Source organism: Pteropus vampyrus, unplaced genomic scaffold (assembly GCF_000151845.1).
Source record: "Pteropus vampyrus isolate Shadow unplaced genomic scaffold, Pvam_2.0 Scaffold19, whole genome shotgun sequence".
Classification (NCBI taxonomy): domain Eukaryota; kingdom Metazoa; phylum Chordata; class Mammalia; order Chiroptera; family Pteropodidae; genus Pteropus; species Pteropus vampyrus.
This window is the reverse complement of record NW_011888800.1, coordinates 3392857-3408614: the sequence shown is the minus strand read 5'-3', so window position 1 is coordinate 3408614 and position 15758 is coordinate 3392857. Positions and strand designations below refer to the sequence as shown.

Here is a 15758-nt window from a genome sequence, read left to right as displayed (position 1 = left end):
AAGTACTAATCAGGCCCGACCCTGCTTAGCTTCCAAGATCAGATGGGATCGGGCTTGTTCAGGGTGGTTGTGATTTCTTTAGCTCTTTAAATCTTTTAATATTTCTTAGATAGAACATCAAAAGTGTAATCCATAAGAGAAAAAAATTGGTAAAATGAACTTCATTAAAATTAAAAACTCCTGACCTTGAAATTCACTGTTAAGAGAAATGAAAAGACAAGCCATAGACTGGGAGAGAGTATTTCATATCTGACCACATATCTGATAAAGGACTTGTTACCAAGAATATTTTTTAAAACTACCAAAACTCAATAAGAAAGCACTTAAAAAATGGGCCTAAGATTTGAACAGGTACTTCTCCAAAGAGACTAACAGGTAGAAATAAACATATGAAGATTCTCAATATCATTGATCATTAAAGAAAAACAAATTAAAATCATATTGAGACACTACTACACAACTATTAGAAAACCCAAAGTTAAAAAAAAAAACTGACCGTACCAAGTTATGGGGAAGATGGAGAGCACCCAGAACTCTCATGAATTGCTGATGGAAATGTAAAATGGTGTAACAACTTTGGAAAACAGTTTAATCATTTCATTAAAAAGTCAACATACGACATGACCCAACCATTTCATTTGGTGTTTGCCCAAGAGAAATAAAATGACACAAAGATTTTTATACTGTTCATAGAACTTTACAGCTTTACATAACTAGAAACAACATACATGTCCATCCACAGGTAAACAGATAAATAAGTAGTAGTACAGTTACTTAACTGAATACGTTTCTACAATAAAGAAATGAACTACTGATATATACAACAACATGGATAGTGAAACAATTATTCTGAGTAAAAAAGCTGAAAAAAAAAAAGAGTTCATGCTGTATGATTACATGATTCCATTTATAGAAAATACTAGAAAATGTAAACTAATCTATAGTGACAGAAGGGAGATCACTGGGGGCTCAGGTGTAGGGAGAGCTGAAGGAATTGAGAGGAAGGATTATAAAGGGGTACAAGGAACTTTTGGAGGTGATAGGTATGTTCACTATCTTTGTCATGGTGATAATTTTTTGAGTTTATACATAAATCAAAATTTGTCAAATTGTACACGTTAAATAAGTGCAGTTTGCTGTATATCAATTATATCCCATTAAAGCTGTTTTTAAAAACATTATTTATTGAAACATTTTTTTTACATGCTTACTTTTTCTGTACCATATACAAAAAACTCTGATTCTGTGATTTCTAATACAACGATTTAAGGGTTACTATACTTTGAAGGCATGGGCATATGTGATAGGCTTTTATATTAATCCTAAAGATATACATTTGAATATAGAATCAGAACACTTGAGAGAGCAACAGAGAACACCTGGCCCATTTTCTCCAACCACATGAGGGTGAATAACTAACCTAGCCGGCTGGAGAGCTTTTGGCTTCAGCTTAGCAAACCCATTAACTGACCGAGTAAACAGCCTCTTATAGCAGATTTATCACCATGACTGACATGAAGCTGCATGGTGGCGCAGAAAGTACAAGTGTGAGAGTTCAGAGGGAGACCTGGATTCAGGTTCTGTCTTTGAGATTTACTACCTCAGTCCTCAAATATGAACCCCTCAAAGGTGGAGGCTGGGTCCTTACTGACTAACATAGTACCTGTTATGTGTTTACTGATCTGAACCAGTATTCCTTAATTAAGCTATTATTTTTCTCATTAAGACTGTTTAGAAGCAGACAGGCAAAGGATGCTATGGCTAGCTGACAAATTAAGGCTAGGTAAAGAAGTTGACTTCAGTGCTGGATGAAGGTAAGTATTACCATCTGAAGTTTTTAAAATAAAAGAAAAACTCTCAAGGTCTACCACATACCAATTAAATCAGTTTTTCAGGGATAAAGCCCATATTCATTTTTAAAAAATGCTCCTCCATGTGATTTTAATATGCAGTGAAGTTTGAAAATTACTGCACTAGATACCAAGGCTTTTAGCATCAATTTCAACCTAATCTCCATTATTCCGGAATTAATCTTAGAAACAGACTTGGGGTCCTGATGCTAACTGTGCTCCTGAGACATTTCCTACTGCGAGAATCTCTTTTATTCTTCCCTCACTTTCCCTGTATGATCATAATGGTTGTGTTTCTTCTTTTAGAATGGCCACCTAGTCATTTGTTTGTTGGCTTGGCTTAGGGTGACATTTCTGAACCGTATGTGACTCATACTGACTCTATCATAGTGAGTCAACCTATTTAGATCCTTGGATTTGGAAAATGGGTCAATATGCTCTCCTCCCGTCAAACCGCCCTCCCCGCCCCCAAATCTTGTATATGTCTGAAGACAGTAATCAAATATCTTTCTGAGAAATTACAATTCATTGATAGTTCCTTGTAGGTCTATTTTCTTTACCTTTAATCTCTTGATTAACTTATTCCAGTTTCTCAAAAACCATCTCTTTATTGCAAACATCACTTTAAAGGCCTAAGACAGTATTTCTATCCCTTATTCACTTTTATATTTGAAATCAACATTGAAAACAATTAACAATGCAGAAAATCTGAATTCTCTGGTAGAGAAAGTTCTTGCTATTCACATTCCAAATGCAGTAAAAATGGTACTTATTGATTATGAGAAATCATTCTTTTAAAAGTACTATATACACAGAAGACTCTTCCTTCGTCCTTTCAAATATTTTGAGGTTACTCTAGCTAATAATAGTGTCAAGTATTTGTCTAGAACAATGGGACATCAATATCTCACCACCATCTCCACTTTAAGAGATGGAAAAGGAAATGATTATATTTTACCTTTAGAGAAGTCCTCTCCAGTGCATTTGCTAATTATTAGTCAATCTGTCTCCCGTTGCTGATGACTACTTGTTAGAATACGGCAGCAGTGCCTTCTGAGGCTGCTGTAATTGAAGGTTTGCAAGAGCTTCTATTGCTGAGGCACATACCCCAACTTAAGACAGATGTGATCAGCCTTGTTTTTAACAAGACTGAAATAACTGAAAATCTGTGATTTAGCTAATTGCGGGCTTCCTGGAAGTAACACAGAAAAAAACTTTGGACATCCTCTGAAAAATACCTTCCTTAACTCGAACTGCTTGGTGGCCCCATTCTAAATGCCTCACCTCTCAAGTTAACACAGACCAGAGAATGCAATCACTAAACCAGTGAGTAAATAAGCAATCTTTAAAAAATACTTAGAGGAAGAACTCGAGTCAAATCAATTCTTGTGGCAGAAAGTATTAGCTTAGCATTGCTTCTAGGAAAACAGACTCTCTGGAGCCAAAGGTTCAAAAATCCAACAAATGGAACTCAGCTCTTAATCTTTTCAGTGATACATAAATGTGATCAAGAGCGTATTTCCTCTGGGGCTCATCTTTCCTCATATTCTAACACCAGTATAAGATATGACTCTGTAAGAAAAATGTACTTGCTTCAATTGATATTGTCCTTTGGACTGGTCAAGAGGGGCCCATGGCCAGGACCCAAATTTTAAAGAATTCTGCTCTGGTGCCCTGTGATTTCACTTCAACTCCTGGGATGAGAAGTCTGTGGGGCAAAAGGAACATCCTCACCCAATGATGTATATCCTCGCAATCCCTTTCCAGGCCAAACTCCATGTACCAGGAACCTCAGAACTTCCTAATCAAATAGCACTGAAACCACACCCAGAGCCTACAAAGGTTCACTTGTCTGATAAGAAGGCAGACCACTAGAGTGTGCACATCTGGCCTGAGAGAAGGTCAAGGGAAGTGGTTTGTGGTAATGTACATGGAGCTTGGATGTACAGGTTGGGGTGTGCTTGACAGTTTTCCAGGTATAAGATGGAGGAGTAGGAAGGGTAGGAAGAGAAGGGAGGTGGGTTATGTGGCAAGACCACCTATCCCTACATTGCCACATGCAGCATGGATCTCCAGGGAGTTTGATAATTCTTAATGAAACTCTGAACTTTTAGATCTTAATGCAGAATAAAATATATTTTACTTACTATCTGTTAACTTGATATTCAACCTCAATCATTTAGGCAAATGGTATACAAGCCTCCACTGGTACCCTTGCCCCGGCCCCTCAAGTGCTAGGGTGGGCCCAGTTTCATGCAAACCCTAAAGAAACTACAGAATATCTTCTGCTCAGGATTTTCAAGGCATTCCATGGCAAATCTCAAATGAGAGACCTGGCTGAAGTTTTGCAAAAGTAAATAATCAATATACGATGATAAATATCTAAAAAACTTAAATACACATATGCTACATTTCATGAAATAAATCTGCAAAAGTCTATACATTCGAAAAGTCTGTAAATAATTTCTAGAAATGGGGCATTTTTCATCCAAATTGGAAAGAAATAAAACTTTGAAATAAAAATTTAGAGATGACATAACATCATATACAGAAAACCCTAAAGTAGTTCTAAATCTATTAGAACTACTAATAAATGAATTCAGTAAAGTTGTAGCATACAAAATCAATATACAAAAATCTGTTGCATTTCTATACACTAATAACGAACATAAAGAGAAATTAAGAAACCAATCCCATTTATAATTACATAAAAAAGAATAAAATATCTAGAAATATATTTAACCAAGGCAGTGAAACACCTGTAAACTAAAAACTATAAGACATTGATGAAAGAAATTGAATAAGATACAAATAAATGAAAATGGTTCCATGCTCATGGAATAGAAGCATTAATATTGTTAAAATGTCCATACTACCCAAAGCAATCGACAGATTCAATACAATCCTTATCAAAATTCCACTGGCATTTTTCACAAAAATAGACAAATAATCCTAAAATTTGTATGGAACCCAAAAGACTCCAAATAGCCAAAGAAATCTTAAGAAAGAAGAACAAAACTGGAGGCATCATGCTCCCTGACTTCAAGCTATATTACAAAGCAATAGTAATCAAAATAGCGTGGTATTGGCATAAAAACAGACACATAGATCAATAGGTAGACTAGAAAGGCCAGAAATAAAACCACACACATACGATTGATTAATTTATGACAAAAGAGATAAGAATATACAATAGGAAAAGGACAGTCTCTTCAATAAATGGTGTTGGGAGAAATGGACAGCCATAGGCAACAAAATGAAACTGGACCCCTATCTTGTATCGTACACAAAAATTAACCCAAAATGGATCAAAGGCTTCAATGTAAGACCTGAAATAATAAAATGCTCACAAGAAAATACAGGCAGTAAGCTCCTTGACATCAGTCTGGGCAATCTTTTTTTTTTTTTAACCTTTCCAAAAGCAAAGGCAACAAAAGCAAAAATAAACAAGTGGGACTACATCAAACTAAAAAGCTTCTGCATAACAAAGGAAATTGTCAACAAAATAAAAAAGTCAACCTACTGAATGGGAGAAAGTATCTGCAATATCCAAACTATAAAAAGAAGTCATATAACCCAACAGCAAAAAACCAGACAGCCCAATTGAAAAATAGGCAGAAGATATGAATAGACACTTTTCAAAAGAAGACATACAGATGTCCAACAGATATATGAAAAGGGGAGATGCAAATCAAAACTACAATGAAATATTGCCTCACACCTATTAGAATAGCTACTATCAAAAAGGTAACAAGTATTGGCAAAGATGTAGAGAAAAGGGAACCCTTGTTCACTGTTTGGTGGCAATGTAAATTAGTGAAGGCATTATGGAAAACAGCATGGAAGTTCCTCAAAAAACTAAAAATAGAATCATCATATATATTATCCAGCAATTCCACTTCTGGGTCTTTAACCAAAGAAATAAAAAAAACTAATTCGAAAAGATACATGCACCCTTATGTTTACTGCAGCATTGTTTACAATATCTAAGATATGGAAATAACCTAAGTGTCCATTTGCAGATAAATCAAAAAAGAAAATGTGGTATATATACAATGGAATATTATTCAGCCACATAAAAGAATAAAATCTTGCCATTTGTGACAATATGGATGAACCCTGAGGGCATTATGCTCAGTGAAATAAGTCAGAGAAAAACAAATGCCATATGATCTCACACTGTGGAATCTAAAAGAAAAAAAGCTCATAGATACAGAGAACATACTGGTGGTTGCCAAAGGCGGGTGGTTAGGGGGTGAGAAAAGGGTGAAAGGGGTCAAAAGGTACAAACCTCCAGTTATAAAATAAATGTCATGGGGATGTAATGTGCAGGATGGTGATTATAGTTAATAATACTGTATTGCATATATGAAAGTTGCTGAGAGATTAGATCTTAAAAGTTCTCATCACAAGAAAAAAAATCCTGTAATTATATATGGTGATGGATGTTAACTAGACTTATTGTGGTGATTATTTAGCAACAGATACAAATAATAAATCTTTATGCTGGATACCTAAAACTAATATAATGTCACATATCAATTATACCTCAATTTAAAAAAAAAGAAATAGAGAAAAATGAGGCATTTTTCTCATTGTCCTTAGAGTGACATTCTCAAAGAAAATATTTTGGCCCTGTTGTAGTTTAATGTGACAATGTCTGACATAATCCTTAATGGCTGATTCAAAATGTTGTTGTCTGTCATGTATCAGAAAATTCATTCACTCACTCTTTCATTCAATTAATATCTACTATGATGTGCCAGATAATCCACCAGCTTCTGGGTATTTGATGATAAATAAAACAAATAGATAAGACGGAACTCAATATTAACTGAAAAAAGATGACAAGTAAATAAGCAATTACGCTATTGAATAAATGCTATAAAATTATTAGAACACAGGAGGGACATCAAACCCAATCTTGGAATTACAGGAAGGTTTCCCAAAGAGATGTCAACCAAGATGAGTGCTGAGGTTAGCCAAGTAGGTTTATCTGGCAAAGAAGGCAATTAAAAATGCCGACTGAGAATTTTATCAGACAATGTTATATAGGAAAAAAAAGACAAAGGGGAACTAATATTTGTTGACTGCCAGGTACTGTGAAAGTACTTTATATGTATTAAATAACTGATCTTGACAACAATATGGCGAAGAAGGTATTATTAATCCATTTTATTAAGAAGAAAACAAAAGCTCAGGGAAGTTAAGCAAGTTGCTCTCAGTCATGGGGTAAGAAAGTGACACGGCATGGACTCAAATCCAGGAATAGGACGAATTCCTTCCATCTCTTCAAGGATCACTGAACTGGAAAATCATGTTCAAACAAAACTTTGCCTATTCTTTCCAGTCAGTAAGCTTAAATCTTCTTTGACAGAAGTGGAGAGGTATATCTACAAAGCGCACTTTGCTTTTCAATAGATTCCACTGATGACTGACCGGGTGCCAGAATGAGCCTGGAAAAGCACACGGCGGGGCTGACCTTGAAGTTAAGATTGCCAGGTTCTTGATCAGTAGTTGTTGGGCACTGCTTATGTGCTGTATAGCTGCATATGGCTCGTTGCTATTTAGGGTCACTCAATTTTGTTCAAATTGACCCATTTGATCTCCAACCAATAAAATGAGCAGAGATGTCTGTTCCTGCTTCTTTAAAAGGTCTCAAGTTGGAACCTATGTATGTAATTTGGCCTCAGATTGTAGAATTAGTTTCTTTCTTTACCTGTCACCAATGGAATATGAAAATAAATGTAGTAATAGAGGTCAAATTGTTAAAGAACTAATTTTTTTTGACTAAAGAAGTAGAATAAGAAGACTTTTTTTTTTTTTTTTTGGTGCCGGTTGCATAAGGAAATATACTGTTTTATAGAATTTGTGTATATATAGCCTCAAGTATATGGGATATATATATATACACACACACATATATAAGCAAATAAACAATTGTATATATAATTTGATGCTAGGTATATTATGGTCCAAATTCTGCTTCTCAGAGGCACTCTTTATTTCCTTTAACTCCATAAAAATTAGAGACTGTGGAGTTTTGAGGAGCTATTTAATCAAGGTTTCTACCTGGGATTGGGGCCTACTTGAAGAAAAGATAGCCTATATTCTGTAGTCAATATCTCTGACTACATTGTAAAAATTAAAATATTTTTGAGGTTAATTAAGCCAGGGAAAATTCTTGAAAAGCTTTGATTATGAAGGAATGAGGGGTACACTACATATAATAATTAGAAATAGCAATATAGAAGGTAAAGCTCTTTTAAGGGCTCGTATTCAAACAAGCAAATTAGTGTTTATATAAACGTTCCTAACTAAAGTCTATTCATTCATGTAGACAGAAGCAAGTATCATGAAGTAAAGCCAAGTGAGGAGAGGGAGATGACTAAGGGTGATGCCATTTAGATTGAGTGGTCAGGGAAGGACTCCTTGAACAGGAAAAATATGAGCAGAAACCTGAACGTTGTAAAGAGTTCCGCTACGGGGAGATCCAAGCAAAGAAAATTCTAAGCAGAAGGATTAGCCAGAGTAAGGGTCTTGAAGTAGAAACAAGCAGTGTAGATTTAAGAAGACTAAGGAAGCCAGTGTGGCCGAAAAAGTATAAGAGGAGAGAATGTTAGGCGAGGGGAGAGAGGTAGGTGTGAAAAGAACTGAAGGTGGTAAAGAGGCAGATCATGCCTGGCTCTGTATGTCATGGTAAAGAGTTTGGATTTTATTTTACATCTGATGGGAAGCCATTGAGGAGTTCTGAGCAGAGAAGTGTGACAGCCTGATTTATATTTTCCAAGAGTCGCTCTCACTGGGGTAGGAAAAACTGACCACACAAGTGCAAGAGTTGACCTAAGGAGACCAGTTTGGAAGCTACAGCCATAGTCCAAGAAATGGATGACAGCCACTGAGGTGACAGCAGGTGAGGTGGTGATAAATGGCACAACTTGAGACATGATGAAGATTGAGCTGAAAGGATCTGCTGATGGACTGGTGATAATATTTAGGTTTTTGGATTGAGTATTTTGGCAAACTGTAGTGCTATTAGTTGAGTTTGGGAGGAAACGGGGGAGTAACAAACTTGTGGGGTGGGGTGGAGTGGAGTGGGGAATCAAGGGTTTAATTTTAGACATGTTAAGTATGAGATACCTATTAGGTATCCAAGAACAGATACTGAGTATATAGTTGGATAGGCAAAAGAAAAATTGTACTCAGGAAATATTAGGGCTGCAGGTAAAAATTAGGAGATACCAGTACAGAGACAGTAAATAAAGCACCAGTCTCTGATAAGATCTCAAACAAAACAAAACAAAACAAAACAAAACAAAACAAAACAAAACAAAACAAAACAAAACAAAACAAAACAGAACAAAAAACAGCCACGGAGTGAATGTAGACAGAAAAGAGAAGAGGGTGAACAATGAGTTCCAGAGCCCTAAGCCAAGAGTTAGAAAGGGGAAGAAGAGCCAGCAAAGGAGACTGAGTACGCTGATGGTATGGCAGAAAGAAACCCAGAATATCTCTTGGAAGCCAAGAAAAGATATTTTAATAAAGAGGGAGGGTGCGATCAACTTTGTTAAAAGTTGCTGAACGGCTGAGTAACAATATCCATTTATATTAAAAAAAAAAAAAACTCATAGAAATATTAAACTAAAAATTAGTGAGGGTCTGTAGTTAGTGTGGGAAAATGGGTTTATACAAGGTCATGATTCTGCAAATATTAATTGAACAGCTTATTGTAAAATCCAATCTAAAAATAGTATGACGATTAGATAACAGTTTTTAAGTGAACTAGAGGCTTATCACACAAATAAAGCAATTAGCCCCAATGCCAGCCAGAAGCTTCCTTGAAAAGTTACCTAAATTGGGAGGGATGATTTCTATCAACTCTGAAGAGATTTAGCAACTGCTCTATGAGTTGCACTGAATCAAAATATGAAAAGAGTAGGATCTCATACTTTCATAAATGGGCTAAGTTTTGTCAAAATGCTCCATCACTGGTAAGTTTGTATTGTTATTATAACCAGCGTTTTACATCCAAGTAAATGTCTGTGTTTTCGTTCTGAACATCAGCACTGCTTGCATTTCTTGGCCTCTGCAGACGTTTGTTAACATCAGTGACTTCTGTTAATATCAGTGACTTCTGTGTAGAGTATTTCCTCCTTGAATGATCTGGAACATTCCAAACCAAGGTTGTCTTTCTTTTATCACATAATATACCCTAAATGGATTATTTAGCGTATGTGTTTAGGGAATGTAAATCAATAGTGGTGTTAAGTAAAACATCATTAGAATGTAAAAAGTGGCATGTAACACAAAAATCTCAAATTCAGTCCACAGGAAACTGTATTAAGTTATCCATCCATTGCTTAGACTCCCTCCAGCGACATCAATAATCTATAGGTCTATCATACAGATGACTATATTATTTAATCAGCTGCTAAAATAGTGAGTACTAGGCACATAGTAGGCACTCAAAAAATTGCTGAGTTGTTTTAGAATGAAGATACGCTTACGGGATTTTTAAGAAAGCTCTACAACTATTCCTGTTAAAAGGCTTGACCAGTACCAAAGGGAGGGAGATAGTCTCAATGCAGAATGATCGAGTTTATCAGTTTTTTAAAATCCTTTAGCAACCTAAACTTATGCAATTTGATTTTCTTGTCATTGCTTTTCCTATACTATCAAAAATGATGCTTTCTTTACTATTTCAAACTCATCATCAAATTGCTAAAAATCGAAAATTCAATTTGCCACATTACTGCTAATTTGAATAATGGCTGAATAAAAGACAGGAAACGCTGAAGCAGCAATGATTTCTAAAACATTTTGCACTTTCCTCCTCCATCCCTGTAAAGTAAAGCTCGGATGCTACGCACAATTACACAAGAAAATCAAGAAAGCCATTACATTCAGCATTTTGTCATGATCATTGTTACCATGGCAAAAAGTGGGCTTAGTTTAGCACAGCTGCTACAGGCGAGGTCTGCTGGCCTTTTGTAAGGCTGAGTAACAATATAATGCCAAATTCTGTAGCCTGTCACTGTTTTTTTTTTCCCCAGGATAAGACTATTGTCCACAGATGCTACTGTCTCATTCCTTAATGATTTGGGCCAATGTCATTTTATTATTGTATTCTTACTGTTGGCCAATGACTGGGGAACACAATTAATCTCTGAAGGTTACCCCTTGACCTACCTCCTGTTCTAAAGGGAAAAATGTGTGCTATGAAAACTAGGGATTTTAATAATATAAAACCCAAGTTTCAACTGTTTTATTGTAAATGGCAATAGAGTTGTCGTGGATATAGCACAGGTAAGCAAGTGAGAGAGACAAACACAGGCCCATGATGACTCTATGGCATGCTATTTCTTCTCTTTGAATATCAGTTTAGTTATCTATAAAATAGGGATAAATGTAACTTCCTTGCGAGGATTAACTGAGATAATGTGCAGACCCAAGGACATGGTGGATAATCAGTAATATGGCATTAATAGCATGGCAATAATATGGCCCCTCCTTCAACACCACCCTTTTCTTAATCACTGAGATTTCCATGCCTTCGGGAAAGATGCCCGAAGTTGGTAGGTAAACTGTTTTCTACTGCTGGAAAGTAAATTGTTTTGATCTTTTATACTGTTTGTAGAGTCTCCTCAGAGAAGCAAGGATAAAATATTTTTTAAAGGTCTGACAGTAAGCATAAATTTCTTATCAAAAGGATAAAAGTCAGTGTCAATATCATAATATGCACATCTTATTATTCATATTTGAAGTGACATTGATATTATCAGTATAAAATGGAAAATGGCATATATACTGATTTTGACCTTATGCAGAGATTTTTAGTTTTAAAAAATGAAGCAACGTTATGAAAGCAGAGAAGTTTAAATTATCTAAAATGAATACATTAATCAAGTCTCTGTATTTACTAGAAACAAAGGCTACTAGCATTTTTACCAGTTAAACTAAATATTTTTTCTAATGAGATTTCAGCTGAGTATCGTTTATCTTAAGAGAAAAATAATGGGACCTTACCTATTCCAGTAGCTCCAGAACTGGTCATGCAGGTAGGCGTGGTGGCTACATTCATCACCAAATGAGGCTTTGCTTTCAATCCAGTGAATTATGTGCCCTTCTACAGCTAAGGGACAAAGCATTACTAATATAGAGCAAAGGAAAGGGAAGATTGAAAATTCTGAACTCTGTATAGGCCTCCGTATGATTCACATTAATGAGCAGAGGTTTAGCCCTCACCCTCATCTATGAAAGTAATTATAAAACAATACACTGTATATGTTTGTTACAAGGGACACTTATGCCACAGTCACATCCCTTTTATTTTCATCATCATCTTCAAAAGTCCCTTTCTTATTCTGAGGCTGTACAAGTTGACAAGCAATGCAAAAACAAACCAAAGTGAGTCTGGCTTTTCAATACAACCATATTTTAAAAATGCAATATTTAAAAAAATGACTTGAAATGTCTTCAGAGACAATGTTTATTTCTCAAATATATGTAAAAGATTTTGAGGCTAAGATTTCTTCTGAACCTATTATTTTCTGCTATTTTAAAATAATATTTTCCAACAATTTTACCCATTTAGATATAGTATTATAAAGATAATGTACTTCGGTAACAACAACAAAAAAATCTATGAAAAAAACAGATCTTTTTTTATAAACAAGTACATAATGGAGTTTAAGGACTTACCAACTGGTACCTGTAAAATAAAGTCGGGTGTTTTATCATAACCCTTTGCACGGAGCTGATCTTCATCTACGGGAAAAACAAACACCATCACTTATAACAATATTCCATTAACAAGAGAGCAATATAATTGCTTTTCTTTCTTAAAAATGTATAAAAATTGCTAATGCAAACATACATATCTTTCTTATGTGTGTAATGCTGTGTCAGAATAAACTTTCTTAATAAACCTGAAGCATAGATATAAGAATGCTTCTTTGTCTCTTCAGCATTTTTATATCTTTATTATAAACATTAATTCAAGCTGTCATATGCCACCTTTTTTATAATTGAAAATACTCAAAATAATGAAATATACTTACTGATTAAAAGAAAAGGCTTCGCTACCATGAATATCACTAAAGTTATCAGGCAATATCAATAATTTACAGTAAGGCACATGCACATAGCCTTTACGATTATAAAATAAATACATTTATTAAAGCAATTAAGAAAGCTTAGTTTCTATTAGTGAAACTATTCCTACATACAACACAAGAGAGGTACAAGGACAATGAGATCACCACAGAAACTTAATTACCCTACTTAAATTCTTTGGTATGCTATTGTTTCTGGCATTTACTAGAGTTTTACAACTAATAATATATAATTCTGAAAAGCAAACTGGATTTGAGATTTTTTCTAAGTCTGTTTGATTTCTTGATCTCGTGTAAATATCAATGATCTATTCAGAAGGAAAAGGGTCTAGAAAACTGAGAGCTTGACAAAGTTGGAAAAAACTAGGTAAGTGCTTGTTTAAAAAAAAAAAAAATCCTCCGATATTTTCTAAATGCTGTCCTTGACTTCTAATGGCATTACAATGTGATTTCTGAAATGAGGAGTTCTCCATTAGATTTTGGAGTGACCTGGTCATTCAATTCCAGACATGGCTTTCTATCTTCACCCAACCTCAACTAATGGCCTGGCCAAGTAACAAGGAAGGCTGTGTGGTCTCTTAACACTTACTGGGCTGTTGACATTGTCATGCATCCCATTCGCCTTCCTGCATCACCTTTGATTAAAATTAATGGCCCATTCCCAGTGTTGGGTAGCTTATTTCCAATCCATTTGTCAGTCCAAGACAGTGGTTTCATGGCCAATGTTCAGAAACTCTGTTTGAGAACACTCTTGTGTGTATCTTGAAAGGTCAGCATTTTAAATGTAAATAACTTTTTAATGACAAGACTCATATTTAAACTAGATATTTGTTATATTTTATTAAGCGTTGATATCATTTATCCAGCTTTTGAAGGTTTGATGCCAGAATTCAGAACAATCTCCCATCCTTGAAATATAAAAAATTTTGTTAACTATTGAGATAAGAAAATACAAATTAAAGTAATCTTACTCTAAAAACAAGAGAATTTGGAAAACTAGACTTCAGACGAAAAGACTGGAATAATTTCTATCCTCTAAATGCACTCTGGCCACAAGAATGTTAAATGGAAAAGGCATTTATTAAAATCAACTCAAGTGCCTTGAGCTCATGTTTCAGGTACCTGATGAACAGTTTTAAAAGTTGGGTTGACATTAAAAAGAGATTAATATTTTATTAAAACTATCCTAGGTTGATCAACCTTTGCAGATGTTAAAATATGTTTTGAAAGAAAAATGATTATGTTTCTGACAGCAGCTCAAAACAAAATTTCAAAGGTCACCAAGCAATCCAAATGTACACACTAATATCCCTTTAAAAGGCAGATGCCGTACCCTTGTTCACTGCACCAAAGTTATTAACACAATACCTACAATTTAAATTTCATGACTTCATGTGAAATTTAAAAACCCAAACCACCAAACCTGAACATAAAACATCAGGTGAGGCTAGGGAATCTTTTCAACTTTCTGGGGAGAACTTCAAAGTGCCACTGTGCCCCTATGCTTTCTCCCCCTACTCCACCTCACTTTCCTCCCTCTCAGTATGAAGTTGATCCAATAGTAATTTTACCCAAAGTATAGCTTCTAAAAGTCTATGTCACCACTAGTGATATTAGACTTTTTTAAAAAAAAATATAAAGAGGTTATTCCATATATCTGAAATATTATGTTATGTATCAGCTATCTTCTTTATTTACTAAACTCCCACTGTCTTATGCACCCTGTTTCAACCTTCACATTATTTTTTTCCTCCTAGATTTACTGAGAGAGGAGGAGGGAACAACTTGACAAAGTTCAAAGGAAATGACAGTACAAGAATGGGAAGAAGCATTTACGAACAAGTGGCTTTGCTCATCTGATCTAGGCCCTAGGAGAAGCTGCTATTGCTGATCATTCCACTGGGAGAATTTTAAGGTCAGCTCCCATCCATCTGGCTTGACTTCCTGGCCCCCAGACCTTGAAAGATTCCTTACCATTAAGATCATTAACCAAACCACTGAGTACAAATTTAAAATTTGGTTGACCATTAGATGGTTCAGGGTTCCACCTCTAGGATCTAGTGGTTATGACTCAGTCATCAGGTCACATTCTTCCCTTCAGCCTCATTCTCTGTTCATCCCTTGTCTTTCCTTGTATGGGATTGTCTCCCAAATATTGGGCCTGAAGCCTCTGCTCTGAGGACAGGAAATGATTCCTTTCCATTTTTTAAACTTTATTCATTGGCCCAGTCTCACCACCACCAACACATGTGCTTTGCACATACTTAATGCTCCAAAAGGATAACTAAATAAAATACAAGTATGTTAAAAAAAATTCATGTCTTCTACAAAACCTACATAGAATGACAATAATTTTCTGATTTAACTCTCCATGAATCAAGGCAAAGACAACAGATCTGGCCCAAAGTTCAAAGTTTTATTTGATAACTTTTGCTGCTGTCTTTCATCCTTGGTTCCAACTGTTTGCTGAGGTTCATCATAAAGGAAGAAATTCCATCCTTTTCCTCGATACTTATGGGAAGTTTTCCTCCTTTTTTCTTTGATCTGTAGTATTTCTTTAAATAACATTGGATTTATCCATTCCTTGGAGTTTGGGCAGAATTTCTCACAAAAAGCAATCTGGTCTGGTGCTACTGTGGTGGGAAGCTCTTTGGTTATCGTTCTGATTTCTTTTACAGCTACTAATCTATCTAGATTTTTATCTCTTCTAAAGTATTGCAATTTATATTTTTCCTGAGAATTTCATGCAGGTTCTTATAGCTCTTTGTACATATTTCGGCTAGATGGTTACTTA

General features: G+C 35.2%; 1 protein-coding gene across 4 annotated transcripts in view; it reads right to left on the bottom strand.

The window, feature by feature from the left end:
* CUNH15orf41 (chromosome unknown C15orf41 homolog) overlaps positions 1–15758 on the bottom strand; it is a 207290-nt gene that overhangs the window by 88480 nt on the left and 103052 nt on the right. The window contains exons 9-11 of one of the 4 annotated variants that reach the window (XM_023527731.1): positions 12552–12617; positions 11877–12000; positions 9792–10013 (exon numbers count right to left, since the gene is read on the bottom strand). In XM_023527731.1, the coding sequence (XP_023383499.1) occupies positions 9956–10013; positions 11877–12000; positions 12552–12617 (248 nt within the window). In that variant the 3' untranslated portion in view covers positions 9792–9955. Of the gene's footprint in view, positions 1–9791; positions 10014–11876; positions 12001–12551; positions 12618–15758 lie in introns of those variants that run through there. The other 3 variants (XM_023527732.1, XM_023527730.1, XM_011354878.2) reach the window with 3 other exon arrangements.